This window comes from Scyliorhinus canicula, chromosome 8 (genome assembly GCF_902713615.1).
Source record: "Scyliorhinus canicula chromosome 8, sScyCan1.1, whole genome shotgun sequence".
In the NCBI taxonomy this organism is placed as follows: Eukaryota; Metazoa; Chordata; class Chondrichthyes; order Carcharhiniformes; family Scyliorhinidae; genus Scyliorhinus; species Scyliorhinus canicula.
The window spans coordinates 160,713,629-160,740,980 of NC_052153.1; the positions used below are offsets into that span (position 1 = coordinate 160,713,629).

Genomic DNA, 27,352 nt, shown 5'->3' on the forward strand with positions numbered 1-27,352 from the left:
CTTCTTGACCACTCTATCGACCTGCGTTGCCACCTTCAGGTTACAATGGACCTGAACTCCCAGATCTCTCTCGACATCAATTTTCCCCAGGACTCTTCCATTGACCATATAGTCTGCTCTTGAGTTAGATCTTCCAAAATGCATCACCTCGCATTTGCCTGGATTGAACTCCATCTGCCATTTCTCTGCCCAAATCTCCAATCTATCTATATTTTGCTGTGTTCTCTGACAGTCCGCCTCACTATCTGCAACTCCACCAATCTTAGTATTATCTGCAAACTTGCTCATCAGACCACTTATACCTTCGTCCAGATCATTCATGTATATCACAAACAACAGTGGTCCGAGCACGGATCCCTGTGGAACACCACTAGTCACCTTTCTCCATTTTGAGACACTCCCACCACTACTCTCTGTCTCCTGTTGCCCAGCCAGTTGTTTATCCATCTAGCTAGTACACCCTGAACCCCATACAACTTCACTTTTTCCAGCAACCTGCCATGGGAAACTTTATCAAATGCTTTACTGAAGTCCATGTATATGACATCTACAGCCCTTCCCTCATCAATTAACTTTGTCACTTCCTCAAAGAATTATATTAGGTTTGTAAGACATGACCTTCCCTGCACAAAACCAGGCTGCCTATCACTGATAGGATCTATTCACATCTGGAAGAAAATAGACTTATCCCTCAGTATCTTCTCCAACAGTTTGCCTACCACTGACGTCAAGCTCACAGGTCTATAATTCCCTGGATTATCCCTGCTACCCTTCTTAAACAAAGGGACAACATTAGCAATTCTCCAGTCCTCCGGGACCTCGCCCATGGTCAAGGATGCTGAAAAGATATCTGTTAAGGCCCCAGCTATTTCGTCCCTCGCTTCCCTCAGTAACCTGGGATAGATCCCATCCGGTCCTGGGGACTTGTCCACCTTAATGCCTTTTAGAATACCCAAAACTTCTCCCTTCCTTATGCCGACATGACCTAGAGTATTTAAACATCCATCCCTAGCCTCAACATCCATCATGTCCCTCTCCTTGGTGAATACCGATGCAAAGTACTCATTAAGAATCTCACTCATTTCCTCTGACTCCACGCATAAATTCCCTCTTTTGTCTTTGAGTGGGCCAATCCTTTCTCTAGTTACCCTCTTGCTCCTTATATACGAATAAAAGGCTTTGGGATTTTCCTTAATCTGTTAGCCAAAGATATTTCATGACCCCTTTTCGCCCTCTTTATTGCGCATTTGAGATTTGTCCTACTTTCCCGATATTCCTCCAAAGCTTCATCAGTTTTGAGTCGCCTCGATCTTATGTATGCTTCTTATTTCATCTTGGCTATGCTGGTCACTGGGGGTCTAGTGGGCTTGGTTCGCGTAGCGAGCGTCGTATTGGCACTTACGGTTCGGCGGCTTGGTGCTCAACGGCTGGAGTCAGGATACACGTTGGAGGTCTTGGTCAAGCCGGAGCACGAAACAACAGACAGGACCATGTGTGGGGGTCTATTTTTACTAGGGGTCCCCAATGTCCTTCCCTCTTCCTGGGCGGGCTTTACTTCAGGTATCGATTGGATCGCTTCAATCGATATCTTTTGAATTCCTCCAATGTGAGGGTCTTTCTCGATGGTGGGGCGGTTTCTCTAGTGGATACTTCTGGTGCCGCTCTGTTGGACATCCACTTAAAGTATCCTTATTCAAACCCAAATGTTGCCCATTGTGTGTGCCTAGATCTGGACTGGCCTCATTAGTATGTAAACGTTCTGCCAATTATCACCTTTGGTTGGAGATCATTCCACCTGGCCAGAAACTGGTTTTGCTGCTTGCAAAATGCTAATGAGTGTTTGCTCACAATTCCACCCGTCATCCATGGTTCTCTAATCTTGCCATTTCTATCTCATTTTCACAGGAACATGTCTGTCCTGCACTCTAATCAACCTTTCCTTAAAAGACTCCCGAATTTCAAATGTGGATTTACCCTTAAACAGCTGCTCCCAATCCACATTCCCGAGCTCCTGCTGAATTTTCTTATAGTTGGCCTTTCCCCAATTTAGCACTCTTCCTTTAGGACCACTCTCGTCTTTCTCCATGAGTATTCTAAAACTTATGGAATTGTGATCGCTATTCCCAAAGTAATCGCTGACTGAAATGTCAACCACCAGGCCGGGATCAATCCCCAATACCAGGTCCAGTATGGCCCCTTCCCGAGTTGGACTATTTACATACTGCTCTAAAAAACTCTCCTGGATGCTCTTTACAAATTCTGCTCCATCTACACCTCCAACACTACAAGAGTCCCATTCAATGTTGGGGAAGTTAAAATCTCCCATCACAACCACCCTATTGCTCCTACATTGTTCTATAATCTGTCTACATATTTGTACCTCTACTTCACGCTTGCTTTTGAGAGGCCTGTAGTAAAGTCCCAACAATGTTACTGCACCCTTCCTATTGCTTAGCTCTATCCATATTGCCTCAGTGCTCGAATCCTCCATCGTGCCCTCCTTAATCACAGCTGTGATATCATCTCTAACCAGTAATGCAACTCCTCCACCCCTTTTAACTCTCTCTCTCTATCCCTCCTGAAGCATCTATACCCTGGGATATTTAGTTGCCAGTCTTGCCCATCCCTCAACCAAGTCTCAGTAATACCAATAACATCATATTCCCAGGTACTAATCCAAGCCCTAAATTCATCTGCCTTCCCTGCTACACTTCTCGCATTAAAACAAATGCACCTCAGACCACCTGTCCTTTTGCGATCATCATCTCTTCCCTGTCTACTCTTCCCCTTAGTCACATTGAGTTTATTATCCAGTACCTTACTGGCTTTAGTTGCTGCTTCTTTACTGACCTCTAACTTCCTAATCTCGTTCCCATCCCCCTGCCACATTAGTTTAAAACCTCCCCAACAGTGTTAGCAAAAGCACCCCCGAGGACATTGGTTCCAGTCCTGCCCAGGTGTAGACCATCAATTTGTAATGGTCCCACCACCCCCAGAACCAGTTCCAATGTCCCAAAAATCTGAACCCCTCCCTCCTGCGCCATCTCTCAAGCCACCTATTCATTCTGACTATTCTTAAATTTCTACTCTGACTGTTTCGTGGCACTGGTAGCAATCTTGAGATTACTATCTTTGAGGTCCTACTTTTTAACATCTCCTAACTCCCTAAATTCTGATTGTAGGACCTCATCCCGTTTTTTACCTATATCGTTGGTGCCTATATGCAGCACAACAACTGGCTGTTCACCCTCCCCCTTCAGTATGTCCTGCAGCTGATCTGAGACATCCCTGACCCGTGCACCTGGGAGGCAACATACCATTCGAGAGTCTCGTTTTCGACCACAGAAACGCCTGTCTACTCTCCTTACGATTGAATCCCCTATGACTATAGCCCTGCCAGTCTTTTTCCTGCCCTTCTGTACAGCAGAGCCAGCCACGGTGCCATGAGCCTGGCTACTACTGCCTTCCCCTGGTGAGTCATCTTCCCCCAACAGTATCCAAAACGGTATACCTGTTTTGGAGGGAGATGACCGCAGGGGACACCTGCACTGCCTTCCTGCTCTCTCTTTGCCTTTTGGTCACCCATTCCCTGTCCCCCTCACCAATCCTAATCTGCGGTGTGACCAACTCACTGAATGTGCTATCCACAACCTCCTCAGCATCGCTGATGCTCCAAAGTGAGTCCATCCGCAGCTCCAGAACCATCATGCGGTCTAACAGGAGCTGCAGCTGGACACTTCCCGCACATGAAGGAGTTGGGGGCATCGGCCGCGTCCCTGAACTCCCACATTGAGCACGAGGTGCATAACACGGGTCTGGGATCTTCTGCCATTTTTACCCTTTACCTTAACTGACAACAAATATAATATCAAATAATTAATAAGTGAAAGGAATAAAGATTTTACTTACCAATCACAATACTCACCAACACAGAGTTAAATTTCTCCCAGCTACTGATAATTGGAGCACTTTCCTTACCAGCCAATCAGGTCACTGCTTTGCTGTGATGTCACCCTTCAAGGTAAGTTTTTAAAGAGATAAACTTACCTTCCCGACAACCACGGTTGTTTTTTTTTTGGTTAGAGGAGGGGGTAGGGAGGGAAACACTGAGGAAGTGTTTCAGGTTTAACTGTCACTTGACAACAGCACCTTCACAAACCTGCTTCAAATTACGCTGACAGCACTGCACGTATACAAATCTCCCCAGAACAGCCAATCAGTAGCTCTGCTCTGCTGCTCTCTGCTGGATGCTTTCCTTCACTTGAACAACTCTGGTCTCTTGCACAGGTGCACCTTCAAATTACGCTGACCGCACTGCACGTATGCAAATGTCCCCGGAACCGCCAATCAGTAGCTCCGCCCTGCTGGATTTAGCGTGGTCAATCCACCTACATGGCACATCTTTTGGGTTGTGGGGGTGAAACCCACGCAAACACGGGGAGAATGTACGAACTCCATACGGACAGTGACCCAGAGCTGGGATTGAACCTGGGACCTTGGCGCCGTGAGGCAGCAATGCTAACCACTGTGCCACCGTGCTGCCCTACTAATTTAGTGTTGAGTACCATTCAAAATGCATCAGAAGAATAAGTACAGTAATAGAATACTTGCTTTCTCATTTGTAACTAACTATGCTTGAGAAGGTCGTGGTGAACTGCTTTTTGAACTGCCGCACTTCATCTGGTGTCGGTACACCCAAAATGGGCGTAAGGAAGGGAGTTCCAGGAATGTTACGCAGAGACGGTGAAGGAACTGATATAGTTCCAAGTCAGGTTGGTGTGCGACTTGGAGAGGAACTTGTGTGTGGTGGTGTTCCAATACATCTGCAGACTTTGTGTTTAGGTGGTAGTGGTCATGGGTTCGGAAGGTGCTGCCAAAAGAGCTTCGATGAGCTGCTGCAGTATATCTTTTATATGATGCACACTGCTGCCATTGTGTGTTGCTGGTTTGGAGAGAGTGAATTGTTACGGTGGTGGAGGATGAGCAGCCTGAATTGTTCTGATTGGTGTTGAGCTTGAGTTGTTAGAGCTGCACTCGCCTGGTCGACGAGCTCTGGAGAGTTGGTGAACAGGTTTAGGAAGCAAGTTTCCAATGCAGAATTTCCAGCCTCTGACCTGCTTTTGTAGCCACAGTATTTATATGGCTAGTTCAATGGACCCTTCCTCCTCATATTGATGATGGGGGTTTAGTGATGGTACCCCTGCTGAATTTCATGGGATGAGGATTGGATTCTCTTATTGAAGCTGAGCATTGCATTGCTCTTGTGTAGCATGATTGTTACTTCCCATTTATTAGTCCCAGCCTGCACATTATCCAGGTTTTGCTGCATATGGGCATGGATTGCTTCTATATCTGAGACGGTGCAAATGGTGCTAAGCATTGTGCAATCAACAGCGAACATCTCCATTTCTGGCCATATGATGAAGAGGAGTTAATTGATGAAGTAGTAGCGGATGATTGAGCCTAGGACATTAACCTGAGGAAATTCAGCGATGTTGTGGGACTGAGATAATTGCCTTCAACAACCACAACCATTTTCCTTGGTGTTAATTTTGACTCTAACCAGTGGATAGTTTTTCCTAATTCCCATTGACTTCAATTTTTCATGGTCTACTTGTTGCCACAATCAGTCAAATGTTGACCTAATCCCAAGGAAGTCACTCTCCCCACACCTCAAGTTAAGCTCTGTGGCCCATGTTTTGGACCAAGGCTGTAATGAGTTCAGGAGCTGAGTGGCCATGGGAGAACCCAAAGTGAGCATCGATGAGCAGCTTACTGTTATGCAAGTGATACTTGAACCACTAGCAATGATATCTTCCATCAAAGAACAATGAAAAGTACAGCGCAGGAACAGGCCCTTCGGCCCTCCAAGTCTGTGCCAATCATGATCTCAAACCTTCTGTCTTTACTCGGTCAAAATTCCTCTATTTTCTCTCTATTCATGTACCCATCCAGATGCCTCTTAAATGTTGCTAATGTGCCTCCTTCCACCACATCCTCTGGCAGCGCGTTCCAGGCACCCACCACTCTCTGCGTGAAAAATGTACCCTGCACATCTCCCTTAAACCTTCCCCCTCTCACCTTGAACCTGTGCCCCCTTGTAATTGGCACTTCCACTGATTATCCACACTGTCTATGCCTCTCATAATTTTGTAGACCAATATCAGGTCTCCCCTCAGCCTCTATTGTTCCAGTGGAATAATAATTGATTATTGTCACAAGTAGATTTCAATGAAGTTACTGTGAAAAGCCCCTAGTCGCCACATTCCAGCGCCTGTTCAGGGAGGCCGGTGTGGGAATTGAACCCACACTGCTGGCCTTGTTCTGCATTACAAGCCAGCTGTTTAGCCCACTGTGCTAAACCAGCCCCTGAAAACCACTGATGATCGAGCGTAGACTAATGGGACGATAAGTAGCCAGATTAAAATTGTCCTGCTTCTTGTCTCCAGGACATTCCAGAGCAATCATCTACATTGTAGAGTAGATGACAGTGTTAGACTTTGGAACATAGGACTTTGTAAGCAATTCGGCCCCTCGAGCCTACTTTGCCATTCAATGAGATCATGGCTAATCTGTGTCCTAACTCGATATACCTACCATTGGCCCATATCCCTTCAGACCTCGCAAAACAAAAACTGATTTAAAATTAACAACTGATCCAGCATCAATTGCTGTTTATAGAAGAGACTTCCTTTGTATGTAGAAGTGCTTCCTAACATCTCTCCTGAATGGTCTGGCCTGAATTTTTAGACTATGCCCTCTAGTTCTAGAATCTCCAACCAGTGGGAACAGTTTATCTTTATCTACCCTGTCTTTTCCTGTCAATATATAAACATTAGAATTTCCACAAGGCAGAAGGAGCCCATTCGGTCCATTGATGCCGCTGACCCTCTAGAAGAGCAACTTACCTAAGCCTATTCATAGAGTCATAGATATTTACAGCATGGAAACAGGCCCTTCAGCCAAGCTTGCCCATGCCGCCCAGTTTCTGTCACTAAGCTAGCCCCACTTGCCTGCACTTGGCCTATATCCCTCTATCCCCACCCTGCCCATGTAACTGTCTAACTGCTTTTTAAAAGACAAAATTGTACCTGCCTCTACCACTGCCTCTGGCAGCCCATTCCATTTGCTCATCACCCTCTGTGGAAGAAATTTCCCCTCTGATCTCTTTTGTATCTCTCCCCACACCTTAAGCCTATGCCCTCTAGTTCTAGACTCCTCTGCCTTTGGGAAAATATGTTGACTATCTACCTCATCTATGTTCCTCATTATTTTATAGACCAATATAAGATCAACCCTAAGGTTCTTCCTCTCCAGGAGAAAAAAAACTCCCAGGCTCTCCTTATAACTCATACCATCAAGTCCTAGTTTGTAGCAACCTTGTAAATCTCTTTAGCACTCTTTCTAGTTTAACAATATATTTCCTATAATAGGGTGACCAGAACTGAACGCAGTATTCCATATGGAGCTTTTCACAGCAACTTCATTGAAGCCTACTTCTGACAATAAGCAATTATTATTATTATCTGTGGTCTTACCAATGTCTTGTACAACTTCAACAAGACATCCCATTGATTTCAATATTCTGGCCAAGAAAACCTAGCATGCTGAACGCCTTCTTCACCACCCTGTCCACCTGCGACTCCATGTTCATAACCCCACCTAACCTGCACGTTTTTGGATACTAAAGGGCATGTTAGCAAGGCCAATCCACCTAAACTGCACATCTTTGAACTAGGGGAGGAAACTGGAGCACCCGGTGGAAACCCGTGCAGACATGGAGCGAAAGTGCAAAGTCCACATAAACTCCACATATCTTGAAGACTTCCACCAGATTACCCCTTAACCTTCTAAATTCTAGGAAACAGAACTATTTTCATCTCTCCTCATAATTTAACTCCTGAAGTCCAGGTATCATTGTTGTAAACTTGCGTTGCACTCCCTCAAGTCCAGAATATCCTTCCTAAGGCGTGATGCCCAGATCTGCTCTCAGTATTTCAAGTGGGGTCCAATCAGTGTTTTGTAAAGCTGCTGCAGCCTAACTTCTGCATCCTTATAGCCCAGTCCTCTGGATATTTGAGATGTTTTTATGTGGGATCGACACTTTGGAGTTATTGGTGCACGAAATGGAACCTCTGCCTGTTGGAACAATTTTGATTCCTGGACCACATTGACATGTTGCTGGTAAGCCTAAATGCCAAGAGGGATGCTGCTCCAGCTTGTTGGTTTGAGATTGGCTGAATGGGGCGGCACAGTGGTTAGCACTGCTGCCTTTCAGCGCCAGTTCCCGGGTTCGATTCCGACTTCGGGTGACTGTGAGGAGTTTGCACGTTCTCCCATGTCTGTGTGGGTTTCCTCCAGGTGCTCTGGCTTCCTATCCCAGGCTATGTGGGGTTACATGGATAGGGTGGGGGAATGGGCCAAGGCAGGGTGCTCTTTCGGTGGGTCAATCCTGTTGCTCGTTCTGGGTGAGTGTGCTTTACACTCAATTTGGCTCTGTTTCGTTCTTTAGCTCGAGAGTCGTCAGGTATCGTTAAGATACCACCACAAGTTTCAAGTTCAGACCAATAACTCCATACACCAGTTAGTAAGTTCAACAAGACATGTTTATTATAATACAGTTATCTACTAATTATGCATATAAAACTACAAGACTAGGCTAATCCTACCACTAACAGGCCAATACTTATCTGGAATAAGGGAACTGCCAGATCAGGGAACAACGGCCTCTAGCTTTGTCCTGGATCCGCAGGCTTCCAGTCGGTGTGGACTAAAGGAGTCAGGAGTATCTACTCTCGTAGCGTGCGTTGTATGACATTTACTTGATGGTGGCTGCTGACCAGGCCTCTCCTCTCTGTGGTCAAGTTCGAGAGCTGCTACAAAGGTGTTCTTGTTGGAAGGGCCGGCTGAGAGAGCTGGTCAAGGAGAGGTTGGCTAAGAGGAGCTGGTCAAGAGAGCGAGCTGGGGTCGGGGTCTCTGTCTTATACCTCTCCCAGGGTCTCGCGCCCACCTGGGCAGACCCTCTATACACTCGCAATCAATTGGGTCTCTTCCCAATCGATTGATTTGAATTTTCCCAATAATGGGGCAGTCCCTCGATCACTGGGCGGTTCTTGGGGCTTATTGTTTTGGACTTCTCTTGGCGCTGAGAAGTCTGGCCTTCTATTCAATGTAGCGATTTCAGTTAACTTGTTTCCATTGTACCTGGGAATCACCGGGTATTGCCTCATTAGTATGCTAACTTATTTTTTTTCACAGTGCTGTCTGGTTTCTGCAGCAGTCAGAATACACAAGCGCTTTTGCAAGCTGCTTGCTTTTGCAACATGCCCATTTTCCCTGCATTCTTTGTAATCTTCCATTTTGTGTTGGGCAGTGGCCACCCCAGGTGGCTACAATCCGGACTCGATGGTCTGAGTGTCCGCCTCCTGCATTGTAGAGATTCAATGGAATAAAAATGGCTCTTCCCAAAGCAACCACAAATTGCAATTTCAAAATTGTTATATCCAGCAAGATAACTCTGAAAGGCTGACGTTTCTCTGAAAGGCTGTTGATGAATGCATCTTTTATGCACAATTGCTGTTTCAGATGTTGTGGCATCTGAAAATGTGCCAAGCTTTTTGTCTTTCTTTCACATATTGCTTTTCCTCTGGCAATATTTTAGTACCTGTGAGGGAAAAAATGTTTCAAATTAATTCCAGGGATTGTGGGTGCATTATAGGAAAAAGAAAAATCTGAAGTTTTAATGGTGGATGGAGACTGGGCGGCACAGTAGTGTGGTGAACCACTGTACACCTGTATTATCGTAGAATTTACAATGCAGAAGGAGACCATTCGGCCCATCGAGTCAGCACCGGCTCTTGGAAAGAGCACCCTACCCAAGGTCAACACCTCCACCCTATCCCCATAAACCAGTTACCCTACCCAACACTAAGGGCAATTTTGGACACCAAGGGCAATTTATCATGGCTAATCCACCTAACCTGCACATCTTTGGACTGTGGGAGGAAACCAGAGCTTGCGGAGGAAACCCACGCACACCGCACAGACAGTGACCCAAACCAGAATCGAACCTGGAACCCTGGAGCTGGGGATGTAAGGTCGAACCGGTACTACAGGTTCGCCAATAGCCCCTGCCAGCTGGCTCCGCCCAGTAGGAGCTGTATAAATATGCGTGTCCTCCATTGATCTGCTATTTCACCAGCTGCAGCAGGAGGCCACGCATCTGACTGCAATAAAGCCACAGTTGTACCCAATCTGAGTCCTTGTGCAATTGATCGTGCATCAATTTATTACAGTCAGATTTTCAACAAGATGGATATCAGAATCAAACCAGATCGCCTGCAACTGGATCCGCACTCGCCCGACGCCAGAAAGGACTTTAATCACTGGCTAGCTTGCTTCGAGGCTTACATCAACGCAGCGACCCCCACACCAACGGAGGCTCAGAAGATACAGGAGCTGTATTCCAGGTTGAGCTCAAGCGTGTTCCCATTGATCCAGGACACCCCGAATTACACGAAAGGAATGGCACTCCTAAAAGAGAACTATGCGTGGAAAGCAAACACACTCTTCGCCAAGCTCGTACTCGCCACTCGCTCTCAACTCCCTGGTGAGTCCATCGAAGACTTCTGGCGGGCCCTAATCCCACTCGTCCAGGACTGTGACTGTCAGGCCGTTACGGCCACCGAACATTCTAATCTCCTCATGCACGATGCGTTCGGAACGGGGATTGGGTCGGACCTCATCCGACAACGGCTGCTAGAAGGGACCACACTCGACCTAACGGAGACAAAATCATTAGCGCTCTCCATAACAGTCGCCTCCCGTAATGTTCAGGCCTACCCCCCTCGCCGCGCGGCCCACCCCTCATATCCCTCTTGGACCCCGCAAATGACCACCCCAGCCAGGGCCCTGCCTAGTCAATACGCCTGCGCCGCATGCCAATCCGCGCACCCTGGGGGTCCCCGCTGCTACTTCTGTGGCCAACAGAAGCACCCCCGCCAATGCTGCCCGGCCCGCGCAGCCACTTGCAAGTCTTGTAACAAAAAGGGCCACTTTGCCGCAGTGTGCCAGGCCCGCGCAGTCGCCGCTATCGCCCCATCCCCTCTGCCAAACGCACACTGGGCGCTGCCATCTTCTCCTCCCGGGGCCATGTGTAGCCAGTGGGTGCCGCCATCTCCTTCCGCTCAGTCCACGTGCGGCTCATGGGTGCCGCCATCTTGCCCAGCTCCACTAACGTGCGGCCCATGGGCGCCGCCATCTTGTCCCGCCCCCGCAGTGGCCGCCGCCATTTTGTTCCCGCAGGACGTCTGGACACCGCCATCTTGTCTTCCCCACGGTGCAGAAACGCCAACGACATCCCACGACCTGGGCCGCCAACGCTCTCCGTCTGAAACCTTTGACGACCACCTGCAGCTCGCCTCAATTACGCTGGACCAATCTCGTCCACATAACCTGGCCACCGCTTCGACAACGGTGAAAATCAATGGCCACGTGACCTCTTGCCTGCTGGACTCCGGGAGCACCAAAAGCTTCATACACCCGATACGGTAAGGCACTGCTCCTTCGCGGTTCACCCTGACAATCCCTGCCCTCGGATCCCACTCTGTCCCGATCCAAGGGTGCTGCACGGTCTATCTCACAGTCCAGGGATTGGAATTCAGCAGTTTCCGTCTCTATGTCCTTCCTAATCTCTGCGCTGCAGTATTGCTGGGCCTGGATTTCAAGTGCAAGCTCGAGCCTCACCCTCAAATTCGGTGGGCCCCTACCTCCACTCACCGTTTGCGGCCTCGCAACCCTAAAGGTTGACCCCCCACCTCCCTCTTTGCCAATCTAACTTCGGATTGCAAACCCGTTGCCACCAGGAGCAGACGGTACAACCTTTACGGTCCGAGGTCCAGAGGCTGCTTCGGGAAGGTATCATCGATGCCAGCAACATCCCCTGGAGAGCCCAAGTGGGAGTAGTTAAAACTGGGGAGAAACACAGAATGGTCCTGGACTATAGCCAGACAATCAATCGGTACACGCAGCTCAACGCGTACCCCCTCCCACGCATATCTGATATGGTCAATCAGATTGCGCAGTACCGGGTCTTCTCAACAATTGACCTGAAATCCGCCTACCACCAGCTCCCCATCCGTAAATTGGACTGTCCATACACTGCCTTCGAGGCGGACGGTCGGCTCTATCACTTTCTTAGGGTTCCCTTCGGCGTCACTAACGGGGTCTCAGTCTTCCAAAGGGAGATGGACCGAATGGCCGACCGGTACAGTTTGCGGGCCACATTTCCGTACTTGGATAATGTCACCATCTGCGGCCATGATCAGCAGGACCACGATGCCAACCTCACTAAATTCCACCGCACCGCCACTCTTCTCAACCTTACGTATAATAAAGAGAAGTGTGTGTTCAGCATGACCAGCTTAGCCATCATCGGCTATGTAGTCCAGAACGGACTTCTGGGGCCCGTTCCCGACCGCATGCGCCCCCTCATGGAGCTTCCCCTCCCCCACTGACCCAAGGCCCTCAAACGCTGCCTGGGGTTCTTTTCGTACTACACTCAGTGGGTCCCAAACTATGCGGATAAGGCCCGCCCACTCATACAGTCCATCCAATTTCCCCTCACGGCCGAGACACAACCTGCCTTCGCCTGTATCAGAGCTGACATAGCCAAGGCCGGGATGCACGCAGTAGACGAGACACTGCCCTTCCAAGTAGAAAGCGATGCTTCAGATGTCGCCCTTGCCGCCACTCTAAATCAGGCATGCAGACCCGTGGCATTCTTTTCCCGCACCATTCATGCCTCAGAAATTCGGTACTCATCCATCGAAAGAGGCCCAGGCCATCGTTGAAGCTGTGCGGCATTGGAGGCATTACCTGGCCGGCAGGAGATTCGCTCTCCTCACTGACCAACGGTCGGTAGCCTTCATGTTCAACAACACGCAGCGGGGCAAGATCAAAAACGATAAAGTCTTGCTGTGGAGAATTGAGCTCTGCACCTATAATTACGAGATTTTGTATCGCCCCGGCAAGCTCAACGAGCCCCCAGACGCCCTCTCCCGAGGTACATGTGCCAGCGCACAAGTAGATCGACTCCGGGCCCTACACGACAGCCTTTGTCACCCGGGGGTCACACGACTGTACCACCTCGTCAAGGCTCGCAACCTGCCCTACTCCGTCGAGGAAGTACGGACAGTCACCAGGGATTGCCAGGTGTGTGCGGAGTGCAAACCGCACTTCTACCGGCCGGACCGTGCGCACCTGGTGAAGGCCTCCCGCCCCTTTGAACACCTCAGCGTGGATTTCAAAGGGCCCCTCCCCTCCACCGACCGCAACACGTATATTCTCAGTGTGGTCGATGAGTACTCCAGATTCCCCTTCGCCATCCCATGCCCCGATATGACGTTTGCCACCGTCATCAAGGCCCTCAACACAATCTTCGCTCTGTTCGGTTTCCCCGCCTACATCCACAGTGACAGGGGATCCTCATTCATGAGTGATGAGCTGCATCAGTTCCTGCTCAGCAGGGGTATCGCCTCCAGCCGGACGACCAGCTACAACCCCCGGGGAAACGGGCAGGTAGAGAGGGAGAACGGGACGGTATGGAGGGCCGTCCAGCTGGCCCTACGGTCCAGAAACATCCCAGCCTCCCGCTGACAGGAGGTCCTTCCTAATGCACTACACTCCATCCGGTCACCACTACGAATAACACACCCCATAAACGTCTTTTAACCTTCCCCAGGAAGTCCACATCTGGGGTGTCACTCCCAACTTGGCTCGCAGCTCCAGGACCGGTCCTGCTCCAAAGGATGTCCGACTCCACAAGGTGGACCCGTTGGTGGACAGGGTACACTTGCTCCATGCCAACCCCCAGTATGCCTACATGGAGGTCCCCGACGGCCGCCAAGATACTGTCTCCCTCAGGGACCTGGCACCGTCGGGTTCCAACCAAACACACTTCCCCACCCAGGCGCCATCCTCCCCTCCCCCGGCGCTACCAACATTAACCCCACCAGGTCCATCCCTCCTTCCCCTGCCCACGGAAGAGGACGAAGAAGATTTCGGCACTCTCCCGGAGCCATCCGACAGCAGGCCAGCACCAGCACTGCCAGCACCAACATTGGTGACACCAGCCCCGACATCGCCAGCACCGTTACATCGCTCCAAGCAAATCGTCAAAGCACCGGATCGACTGAACCTCCGTCAAAATGGACTTTTTTCTCTACCCCACTTTTCTAAGACACTGTACATAATTCTCAACACCACCCCCGCTGGACTCATTTTTAACAGGGGGTGAATGTGGTGAACCACTGTGTACACCTGTATTAGGGGATGCAAGGTAGAACCGGTACTACAGGTTCGCTGGTAGCCCCTGCCAGGTGGCTCCGCCCAGTAGGAGCTGTATAAATATGCGTGTCCTCCATTGATCTGCCATTTCGCCATCTGCAGCAGGAGGCCACACAGTGGACTGGTCCATATTTAAGAACTCAGCGACTAACTTAAATGAGTATGTCACCACCGTCACAGACTTCATCAGCAAATGTGTGGACGACTGCGTGCCAAAGAAAGCAGTACGTATGTTCCCCAACCGGAAACCATGGCTCAACCGCAAGATTGACTCCCTACTGAAGGACAGATCTGAGGCGTTCAAGGCAGACGACCCTGTCCTATACAAGAAATCCAGGTACGACCTCCGCAAAGCCATCCGAGATGCCAAGAGAGAATATCAAACTAAGCTAGAGTCACAGACAGACTCTCGGCGGTTGTGGCAAGGACTAAACAACATAACGGGCTACAAAGCGAAGCCGAGCAGTATCTCTGGCAGCAGCGCACCCCTCCCCGATGAACTTAATGCATTCTATGCTCGGTTTGAGCAGGTAACCAACAATCCGCTATCGAGCGCCCCAGCAACCCATAATTCACCCATACCCACCATCACAGTTTCCGAAGTCAGATCGGCCTTCCTGAAAGTGAACCCACGGAAGGCGATGGGCCCGGACGGGATCCCTGGTCGTGCACTCAGAGCCTGCGCATACCAGCTGGCAGAGGTATTCACAGACATCTTTAACCTATCCCTACTCCACTCCGAGGTTCCCACCTGCTTCAAGAAGACCACCATCATACCGGTACCAAAGAAGAACCAGACAACGTGCCTCAATGACTACCGCCCGGTGGCCCTGACGTCAGTTGTAATGAAGTGCTTCGAGAGGCTGATCATGAAGCGCATCACTTCCATACTCCCGGAACGCCCTGACCCACTTCAATTCGCATACCGTCGCAACCGGCCCACATCAGACGCCATTTCCCTGGCCCTACACTCATCCCTAGAGCATCTCGAAAACAAGGACTCCTACATCAGACTCCTATTTATTGACTACAGCTCCGCCTTCAACACCATAATCCCAGCCAAGCTCATATCAAAGCTCCAAAACCTAGGACTTGGCTCTCCACTCTGCAACTGGATCCTTGACTTTCTGACCAACAGACCACGGTCAGTAAGAATGAACACCAACACCTCCTCCACAATAGTCCTCAATACCAGTGCCCCACGAGGCTGCGTACTTAGCCCCCTACTCTACTCCCTGTACACACGACTGCATGGTAAAACTTGGTTCCAACTCCATCTACAAGTTTGCTGACGATACGACCATAGTGGGCCGGATCTCGAATAACGACGAGTCCGAATACAGGAGGGAGATAGAGAACTCCAGGAGGGAGATAGAGGGAGATACAGGAGGGAGATAGAGATAGGGAGATAGAGGGAGATAGAGTGGTGTAACGACAACAATCTCTCCCTCAATGCCAGCAAAACTAAAGAGCTGGTCATCGACTTCAGGAAGCAAAGTACTGTACACACCCCTGTCAGCATCAACGGAGCCGAGGTAGAGATGGTGAGCAGTTTCAAATTCCTAGGGGTGCACATCACCAAAAATCTATCCTGGTCCACTCACGTCGACGCTATCACCAAGAAAGCACAACAGCGCCTATACTTCCTCAGGAAACTAAGGAAATTCGGCATGTCCACATTAACCCTTACCAACTTTTACAGATGCACTATAGAGAGCATCCTATCGGGCTGCATCACAGCCTGGTATGGCAACTGCTCGGCCCAGGACCGCAAGGAACTTCAGAGGGTCGTGAATACCGCCCAGTCCATCACACGAACCTGCCTCCCATCCATTGATTCCATCTACACCTCCCGCTGCCGGGGGAAAGCAGGCAGCATAATCAAGGATCCCTCCCACCTGGCTTACTCACTTTTCCAACTTCTTCCATCGGGCAGGAGATTCAGAAGTCTGAGAACACGCACGAACAGACTCAAAAACAGCTTCTTCCCCACTGTCACCAGACTCCTAAATGACCCTCTTATGGACTGACCTCATTAACACTACACCCTGTATGCTTCATCCGATGCCAATGCTTATGTAGTTACATTGTATATATTGTGTTGCCCTATTATGTATTCTCATGTATTTTCTTGAATTCTGTTTAATTCCCTTTTCTTCCCATGTACTGAATGGTCTGTTGAGCTGCTTGCAGAAAAATACTTTTCACTGTACCTCGGTACACGTGACAATAAACAAATCCAATCCAATCCAATCCAATCTGACTGCAATAAAGCCACAGTTGTACCCAATCTGAGTCTTTGTGCAATTGATCGTGCATCAAGTAGCACAGTGGTTAGCACTATTGTTTTGCAGCACCAAGGTCCCAGGTTCGATTCCAGGCTTGGGTCACTGTCTGCACGTTCTCCCTGTGTCTGTGTGTTTGCTCCGGTTTCCTCCCACAAGTCCCGAAAGATGTGCTTGTTAGGTAAATTGGACATTCTGAATTCTTCCTCTGTGTAACCGAACAGGCACTGTAATGTGGTGACTAGGAGCTTTTCACAGTAACTTCACTGCAGTGTTAATGTAAGCCTACTTGTGACAATTAAAATTATTTAAAAAGTCATCCTCCAAGTTGTATGCTGAAATAAATATTTAAGGACGCTGAGCGATTCTACATACATTCGAACTGCGGCACAAGGAGTTGAAGAAACAGCTGCCAGCAATAGGGAGTATCTGAGCATCCATGGGGTGTCAGAATTGAGGATTTGCATGGGAAGGGGGTAGGGGATTGTGTCGGGGCAAGGCCGTACAGTGGAGATGTCTGGCAACATGGAGGGTAGGTGTCACAATTGGCAGTATTTCAGAGCAGCAAACCTGAGGAATGGCAACACTGCAAAAGGAGACAGAATTCCTTGGATCTTTTGGGGATAGATTGGAGCAAGGTCCAGGAGTCTGTTCGTGAAGGGTTAGATTTGGATTTATTGTCACATGTACTGAGGTACAGGAAAAAGTATTGTTCTGCATAAATTCCAGACACATCATTCAATCCATGAAAAAACATAGGACATACAAAAATACACAATGTACATAGACACAGACATCAAGTGAAGTATACGGAGTGTAGTACTACTCAGTAGAGAAAATGCGTTAAGAGATCAGTTCAGTCCATAAGTGTCATACAGGAGTCTGATAACAGCGGGGAAGAAGCTGTTTTTGAATCTGTCAGTGTGTGTTCTCAGGCTTTTGTATCTCCTGCCCGATGGAAGAGGTTGGAAGAGAGAATAACCCGGATGGGAGTGGTCTTTCATTATGCTGCCCACTTTCCCAAGGCAGCGGGAGGTGTAGACCGAGTCAATGGATGGGAGGTGGGTGCGCGTGATGGACTGGGCTGTGTTCACGACTCTCTGTAGTTTATTTCGGTCTTGGGCCGAGCAGTTACCATACTAGGCTGTGATGCAGCCAGATAGGGTGCTTTCTATGGTGAGGGGGCATCTGTAAAAATTGGTAAGACTCAATGTGGACATGTCGAATTTCCTTAGTTTCCTGAGAAAGTATAGGCGCTATTGTACTTTTTTGGTCATAGAATCAATGTGGGTGGACCAGGACAGAGTGTTGGTGATGTGTACACTTAGGAATTTGCAGGATCGGATAATTGATTCTTAGGCCTGGATATAGATATAGAACAGTACAGCACAGAACAGGCCCTTCGGCCCTCGATGTTGTGCCGAGCAATGATCACCCTACTCAAACCCACGTATCCACCCTGTACCCGTAACCCAACAAACCTTACTTTAACCTTACTTTTTAGGACACTACGGGCAATTTAGCATGGCCAATCCACCTAACCCGCACATCTTTGGACTGTGGGAGGAAACCCACGCACACACGGGGAGGACGTGCAGACTCCGCACAGACAGTGACCCAGCTGGGAATCGAACCTGGGACCCTGGAGCTGTGAAGCATTTATGCTAACCACCATGCTGCCCCTTGTATTGGGGAGACCAGCCACTTTGGTGAGTTGAATGGTACCTGTGTTCAAATTCACTTTCAGTGTCAGCATATCTCAAAATAATTGTTGCAATTAGAAGTGGTTTAAATTTAATGTTGGGAGGCTGTGAAATATTCTGGTGCCCTAAATTGCACCACGCTTTAAATTCTGCCCCCAATTTCCAGTTAGATATTTATGAACTGGAAAGAGTGTGGAGATGAGCTGAGCCCCATTGTCAGAGGTTTGAGTTAGCACCTTTCAGCCTATTAATGAACAGGCAAGACTGGAGAAAAAGTTAATTTACAATGGTGGTACAGTGGTTATCACTGCTGCCTCACAGCACTTGACCCCCAAGTTCGATTCTGGCCTTTGGTGACTGTGGAATTTCCACATTCTCCCCGTGTCTGTGTGGGTTTCCTTCCGGGGCTTTGTTTCCTCCCACAGTCCAAAGGTTTGTGGGTGAGGTGGATTGGCCATGACAAATTGCCCCTTGAGTATCCAGGGATGTGCGGGTTAGGGGGTGGGGTGGACAGAAGAGTGGCGTGCTCTTTCGGAGGGTCGGTGCAGACTCCATGGGCTGAATGAGTTCCTTCTGCACTGTAGGGTTTCTAGGATTACTTTAAACCGTGGGGCTAGAGATGGGAGACATGGCTTTAAGTTAGTATACTTTTTTTTGAATGTAGGGAACGCCCGTGTAGAACATACCAGCAGTTAAGGGTCGATGCTGCGATGGCTGGCAATGTTAAAATAATCAGGTTGAATGGACTAAGATGTGGGCCGGAATTGTCTTGTGTGATCTATTTGGGTTCTGGTGGGCTTTAGGACCCAGGGGACGGCAGGTTCGGGAGGCAAGGGGAGTCCCTATTTGTTGGCGCTGACATTTCTATTTAAAGAGTGCCCTGAGTCAGGGAACCTGGGCTCTGCAATGACCGGGCTTCTAGAGTCTCTCCATTAAACTGGCAGTGCAACAGGAAATAGGAGCGAAAATGGAAAACTTGGAAGCTTGCTTTCCTGCAGAAAGCCCCGATAAAATGGAGCCAGAAATCTCCTTCACGCTGGAGGATGAAACGTGTGAAGGTGGAGAGTTGGAGACGGAGGAGGAGGAAGAACTTGGGGAAAGGTAACGGAATTTACAGGGGAAACCAGTTTAGTCAGGATGGGGGGCAATTTGGGGCTAATTTGCCACGGTGAATGGTGCTGGGAAAGGTTGTAAAAATGGTGTCAAGTGCAATTGTGTGGCAATCAAATTAACTTTGCTCAGGCTCCTCGCCTGCAGTTTGGCAGTGGCAGTGTTTGTACCGTTGGCTATTTAAAGTGACTCAGACACCAGATACCATCGCATCTCTGCCCCTCCTACTAGCTGTCTGCTAGAACCAAAATAATTTTGCATTAAACGGAATGCCGTTGTCGGATGACACTTTGTGGGCGAGAAGAAGACTCATAACCCAATTGGATGGTGCTTGGTTGTTAACCAAACGGCTTCCACGTCTCCCCCCCCCCCCCCCCCAACACAAACACACACACATTTTCAGTGTTTTTATATCTGATATAGAGAAATGTTCAAAGAAAATGACAAAAAAAATGAACTTGATGTTTCTCCTGGATTGAAGACAACAGTGTCCTGGAGATTTATGAGAACATAGAACATACAGTGCAGAAGGAGGCCATTCGGCCCATCGAGTCTGCACGGACCCACTTAAGCCCTCACTTCCACCCTAGCCCCGTATCCTTTTTGGTCACTAAGGGCAATTTATCATGGCCAATCCCCCTAACCTGCACGTCTTTGGACTAGGGGAGGAAACCGGAGCACCCGGAGGAAACCCACACAGACACGGGGAGAACGTGCAGACTCCGCACAGGCAGTGACCCAGCGTGAAATCGAACCCGGGACCCTGGCACTGTGAAGCCACAGTGCTATCCACTTGTACTGCCATGCTTATCTTCAATTCCTGGAATTTGCCAGCCGATACTGGAGGATATGCAACTCTAGCCCAATGTCTTTCAAACGTTATTTTTCCCGCGACACTTGCCAACCAGCTGACCTTCGCGACACATGCCCTGTTCGCTTACCTTTAATTCAAAAGAGGAACCTGATCCTCATGATCTCACACCATCAGGCTCACAGGAGGAAAAGGCAGTGCGCATATAGGGGTGAAGACATCAGCCAGTTCCTTTGTGCCATCTTAATCTTTGTCACAATGGAAAATCAAGCCTCAGACATGTAGGTTGTTGGGAAGAGCAATAATAACACAATGCTTGTTTTACTCAGCACTTGATACTCCTCGGAGATGCTACTCCAGATTTCCAACAGCCACATGGGCTTTTGGTGTGTTTTTAATGTGCTATCACAGGTCGGGTACAGCACCGTAGTCTTTCATTTGGAGTCAATTGTAAGTTAATAATTGACTGTGGGGTCTCGACCTCAAAAGGAATATTTCAGCCACCTCTTCTCTTAATTAAGATAATCATTATTAGTGTCACAAGTAGGCTTACATTAACACTGCAATGACATTACTGTGAAAATCCCCTAGTCGCCACACTACGGCTCCTGTTCGGGTACACTGTGGGAGAGTTCAGAATGCCCAGTTCACCTAACAAGCAGTTTCAGGACTTGTGGGAGGAAACCGGAGTACCCAGAGGAAACCCACGCAGACACTGGGAGAACGTGCAGACTCCGCACTGGTAGTGACGCAAGCCAGGAATCAAACCTGGGTCCCTGGCACTGTGAAGCAACAGTGCCAACCACTGTGTCACGATGCCGCTTAGTAATTCCTCCTTTTCCAGTACTTATCTGCTTATAACACACATGGGCTTTGCGTCCATATTTGAATTGGCACAATTGAAAAAACTTCAAGAAATCATCTTTCTACAGCTTTGTTCCCGAGTTAAGTTTATTTTTTGTAAGCTGTTAACCAAAGGCTCTGGAGATCTGTACCGAGGTACCACTTACACTCCTCTGTCCTGCTATGGACTCGCCTGAGCAGCTCTCTCCAGGAGATTTATTTGTGAGATTCTGGCCAATAGGTACACAGCCTATTTGTGTCTCTGGCCATGTCTTACTTTTAAGAAAATAATTCACTTTCACAGTCCTCATGCCTTTCTTGCCAGCAGCTAGAAAATGGAAGAAGCTCTCCATGGCGATTAGGCGGCAAAAGCACGTACATATCGGGCACTTGACGTCAAGTGTACGTGCAGGTCTCGTGACCTACTCACTGCTGCTGCTTCTAGTCAGAAGACTGCACACAGCCTAATTTACTCCTTATTTAAAAGGCAGCGGCCGCCATTCTCGATAAACATGCCAATAGCCGCCGTTGAGTGCTTCTCCCACAAATAGGACCACCATGAGAATGCTGTGACCGATGGCTCCATGTCATTCCCCACACTCATCCTCAACCTACCCGCTGGTCGCGACTCACGCTTTGAAAAGCTCTAGCCCGTTCCGTAATGAGGTTGTATGATAAGGACTGAAACATCCGATAATTGACTTGAATAGTAGTGTTATTCATGGTCTGGTATATGAAACAAATCATTTCTTTAGTCTGTTGTACAACTTTTAATCCAACTCCAGTTTCTGGAGCTGATCTCCTTGGAGGAGAGAATGTAGAGAGGGGATTTGATTAGAGGTGTTCAAAATCATGGGGGTCTGGGCAGAATAGGAGAGAAACTTTGGTGGAAGGGTTGAGAACCAGAGGACACAGATTTAAAGAGATTGGCAAAGTAACTGCTGGTGACATGAGCAAAAAAAAATCTTTTAAAATATTAGGAGCTGATATGTATTGCCGGAGAATGTGGTGGAGGCTTTGAAACTGGGATTGGATAAACACTTGAAGAGGAAACATTTGCAGGTCTATCAGGAAAAAGCGAGGAGTGGGATTTAGTTGAGTTGCTCTTGCAGAGGGCCAGCATAGGCTCTACAGGCCGAAGGGCCTCCGCTTTGTTGTAACCATTCCATGATTCTGCGAACTTGCCTCTAGTTAGCAATGTGAGCATACACTGGTAATTAAACTGAATATTTAAAATTTAATCTCAGTGCCATGATTTAATCCATGGACAAAAGTCTCCCATGCAAAATCCACAAAGATCAGTCATGATAATGGAAGTGGGAGTTAAAGCATTTGCAACACTGGCTCCAAGCCATGATGAAGATAAGAAAGAAAGTGAAGATTGGAAATTGGTAATTAAAACAGGAATTTCTAGAAATGCACAACAGGATGATCAGCACCAATAAGCAAAAGATAAGGCAACAAACAAGCCTGGCCCATCATCAAGTATTTTCTGCTTTCATATGCTGCCCTTTTTCTCATGCCCAGCAAGCCTTGTATTCAATTTTGATGTCACCATACTTGTGAATTAAATGGTTCTCACAGTGGAGGTGGCAGGTACGGTCGAATTTGCGTATTCGCTCACTACTGTTGCGAAACCCCCCAAAATTGATGGTGACTTGTATGTAGTTGTTGTATGTAACTGTCTTCCCTATAGTAACATTTTATTAGCTAACATGGCCTACTAAAAAACTGCAAGCCGCTTGGAAATTAAGATGTGCATGACAGTTGAGCATAAACATGTTAAATAGTCAGCAGTATTAGCGGGAATATTTTCACAAAGCATGGTAATGGTCATATAGAGTCATAGGGTGCGATCCCCTGCTCCTGGGATCTACCCTGCTTGCCATGCCTCGCGGGATTGGTGGCCTCCAGTTGCATTCCTTTTGGACAAGGTGGTGCCCTGGCACTGCTGGTGAACTTTGGTGAGGCCACAACTGGAGTACTGTGTGAAATTCTGGTCGCCATATTATAGGAAGGATGTGATTGCACTGGAGGTGATGCAGATGTTGCCTAGGATGGAACATTTAAGTTATGAAGAGAGGTTGGATGTGCTTGGGTTGATGTCGCTGGAGCAAAGAAGACCAAGGGGTGACTTGATCAAGGTGTACAAGTTGATGAGGGACATGGATAGGGTGAATAGGGAGTTGAAGGGTCAGTTACAAGGGGACACAAGTTCAAGTTCAGGAACAGGATCCAGGGCAATTTGGCAAACTGGATTCACATCTGGCTTAGTGGTAGGAGGATCCCATGGGCCCTTACCTTCTTCATCAGCCTCGTCAAAAGCCTTACTAGTGTCCATGTAGACTAGATCAACCACACCACCCACCATCATTTGAGGTAGATAGTGGGCTCAGAGGCCAGGGCATCCGGCCATGGCGGCTGGCATGTGGAATGTGTTGTGGAAGAAGTTGTGGCATCAAACTAGTTGTGCATAAAGGTGTTCATTGTGGTTTACAATTCCCCAATTCCTGATGGTGCTGCCCCTTCCCCACCCCCAACCCACTCACTCCCTACCTACCCTACCCTCTCCTGGTGCCCTCAGTGATCCTCGATGTGCTTTGCCCTCTAGCTCTATGCTATGCCTTGTCGAAGCCCTCGCCGAAGTTCCTCAGTGATTGGGTCATGCTCTGCAGTGCTTCGGCCATGCCCAGCTGAAAGCGGGACATGTCTCGCAGACCTCCTCAAGGTCAGCCTGGTACTGGGTGACATCCCCCAGACATTCTGCAGAGACCCTCAGCCATGGACATCTTCACTAATGGTGCCGACGTGCACCAGGCTCTCCACTGCGGTCACCATCCTAGCAGTGTTGGCCTCAGTGCCACCCATTGCCGGCGACATCTCCTACGCCCATAGTCTCTGGGACTCCTACCAACGGCCATTGATCTGCTGGAGTGTTGCTGACATCTCCCTCTGAATGTCCTTAACGCTCCCTAACGTCTCCATCAGCCACGGGGAAACCTCTTTCACAGGCTCAGCATCAGGTTGGGACCCAACTGGGTCCTGGGATCCTGCGTACTTCCGACTTCTTTCTCGCCTGAGGGTTCCTGCCTCCATCTGATGCCCTCGAGCCCCTGCTGATCCGGCACTGCCTCATCATCCTCGTCTTTCTCCTCCTCGGGGTGACCTCATGTTCATCATCACCAACCTCTACCTCGCCGTTCCGCTGCTATGCAAGGCTATGCGAGGTTGTGGAGGACACAGCAGACCACCACAAAGTGGGTGACCCATAGGAGGATGTACTGGAGTGCACCACCAGAGCGGACAAGGCATCGGAACCACATCTTGAGGAGTCCGATGCACTACTCAATCACAGCAGATTGAGCCTTGTTGTACCTGGTCTCTGCGTCGGTCTCCGGGGTCCATACTGGCATCATTAGCCAGGTCCTCAGTGGGTACCTCTTATCCCCCAAGCGCTAGCCGCCCATCCTGAAGTGGTCCTCAAAGAGACCGGAGATGGCTGACTGTCCCAGGATGTAGTTGTCGTGCACGTTCCCCGGGATGTGTACGCACATGTTGATTATCTTCATCTGGTGGGTCGCACATTAGCTTTATGTTTAGGGAATGAAACCCCTTTCTGTTAATGTTGGGGACTCTCAGATGGCATGGTGAGTATAGGGCAACATGTCTGGCATCTATTACCCCCTGGACCTGGCAATGGTGGAGAAACCTACTGCCCAGACATCTTGCTGGCCATGTCAATGATGATGGGCTACATTCTCCGTGGTTGGGATTCTCCATTGTGCCTGCAGCACAATCAGGGATTTCCTGACGGCATGGGAATGCCCACAATGGGAAACCAAAGGTCGACTGGAGCGACGGAGAATTGCGCCACTGGAGGGACGCGGCACAGCAGTTCTGGTGCGGCGGGACGAATAATCCTGCCCGATGTAGTTTTCCGTCCGGGCAAACAGGGTATCCATGACCTGTCGGATGCACCTGTGGCCTGTGAGATACCACATAGGTCCCCGCTCGAGCCCTGGAATGATCCCGAGATGTAAAGGTTTAGGGCTGCAGTGAACTTGACGGCCACCAGGTGCGGATGTCCTCCCCCATGTGGTGCCAAGTCTGCGAGAACATGGCACAGGTGTCGCACCGTTTCCTTATTGAGAGGGCACCTCCTGCGGCACGAACTGTCCATTATCTGCTCAAATGACCAGCGATGCCTGTACACCCTGAGTCTTCGTAGGACTCCCCCTCTGGGGCTCTCAATGGCCTGATGGGTGGCCGGGTCCTCAGGGCGTGGAGCAGGGTCCAGCACATGGTCTGCTGCTTGGGCACCTGCAGATGTTGCTGCTGCTGTCTCCGGCGTCTGGCCGCCCAGCCGAGCAGCAGCACAGCTAGGGCAGGTTCTAGGTCCAAATTCCCTGCCATAGCGTTCATTATCTGTAAGGCATTGGGAGAGGGTGTTAAACTGACAAACAGCAGTGGCTCCCACCCTGGGACCTTCCAATTCCCCCATTGATTGTTCAAGCACGCTGTCAAGACATCATGGTCTGATTGGGATACTAGGCAATGCTACATGGCCCGCCCATCCACGGGAATCCACTTGGGTTGTGTGACGTGCTCACGAAACCACAATTGCCCATTCCCTATGAGCAATAGCCACAGCCGCATGGCCAGTTGCCTTGGTAGTCGGTGGGGTTATGGGTGGTCAGTGGGACAGATGAACAGGGACAAGGATTGCCCCTGGAAAGGGTACACATGATCCAGCTGTTGGCATGGTGGTGCCATACGAAGTTACCCCCCAGGGCCTCCTCCCACCCTCCCATGGCAGCCCACCCCTGAACTGAGGGTGCCCCCCCTCCCCCCAGGGTGTGGCAAGCCCAGCATCCCCAGGCTCTTTGCCTGTGAACAAAGATAGCTACTCACCTCCTCGGCTCCCCACTGAAGTCCTTCCGCCAGGTTCATGTCTTTCAAGCGAAGTACTAATCAGCGCCGGCTTGAGCACTTTGCTGGAGAGGCTTCTAAATCATGGCAGGCCACTGGATATGGGGTAGCTCCCATTAATTGTATAGTAGTAGGGCATAAGTGGTGATAATAGGTTTCTTGCCAAGCTGGTTGCTTCGCAACCTGTTTAGCGCCTGGCGTGGTTCTCACTTTCAGCCTATCCCGCTATTCACTGGCCTCATTTTGCTCGAGCGAGGGTCAAACGGAGGGACCTGAATCAGGAAGGGGCTGCCTTCTGAGACCCACCCCCTGCTCTTGCTGCTGACCCTCCCAACCTACTATCCCCACTATACAAAACCCCTGCTGCCATTATAAACTTACCTGTGGCCTTGGTTGTTCGTGTTGCTGGGCCTCCGGTGGGTATCATTCTAGCAGCAGCCACCACCTCCCTGATGACGCTGGCGGGAAGCTCTCAGTGGGTAGAACCTCCACTCCTGGGGTCCCAGTCCTGGGGAGAAAAATCACCGGTGGCCTCTCAATTCCCTGATTGACTTGTGGTTCAGTGGACCCTCCCTAAAGGAGGCAATGTGGGTGTCTCACTTGCTCTCCAGCCAGCAGACAAGGCCCCCGTCACCCCCAAGATCCTGACCAGTAACTCAGGCTGGTGACATTGTTTCAGGTCTGGAGACTATTCCAGGTATAGAGACAGCGAAAGGGGGCTGACAAGGAAAAAAACAAAAGAATAGGTCCATGATAGGGGGGAAGGCAGGAAAGATTAAATGATCAAAATTATCAATACCCTCTGTCTGAAAAAATGGGAGCAGTGATTAGATTTGAAATTGGTAATTCTGGCTTATATTGCTAACTCAATTGCATATGTCCATCTAGAGCATTGCTGATCAGGCCACATCAGGAATGCTGCACATACTTTATAGTCCCCATGATACGATGGGTCATTCAGACCAAGGATTCCATGCAGAAGAGAGCAATAGGGGGAATTAGCTATGAGGATAGAGGTGTCAGGGGTATCTCTAAGTAAAGAAAAAAATAAGAGGCTAAAAATTCATCTGCCCTTATTTTCTGGATGTAAAGGTCGCTCTTCGTGACTTAAATCTGCTGGTTCCATTGGAGGTGAACAACTTGCAACTTTGGTGCTCCCACCTCACTCCCATGATTGTAGCATAGGGCCAAATGACTTCCTTTGCTCCGCTCCCAGCTGCCACTGTGTTCAGCAGATTAGCATTGTGTTGAGAGCACATCTTGCAGCTGGTCTGCTCTTCCTAAAGGCAGTCTGCCCCTCTTAGCACTGGATAATGATGCTGGAA

At 49.2% G+C, this 27,352-nt stretch overlaps 1 protein-coding gene across 1 annotated transcript in view; it reads left to right on the forward strand.

Annotated features, from left to right (window-relative positions):
• The first annotated feature begins 19,222 nt into the window (after positions 1 to 19,222).
• Positions 19,223 to 27,352, forward strand: part of LOC119970637 — a 142,674-nt gene continuing 134,544 nt past the window's right edge. The window contains exon 1 of the mRNA XM_038805569.1: positions 19,223 to 19,435. Coding sequence (XP_038661497.1) covers positions 19,302 to 19,435 — 134 coding nt within the window. The 5' untranslated portion in view covers positions 19,223 to 19,301. The remainder of the gene's footprint in view (positions 19,436 to 27,352) is intronic.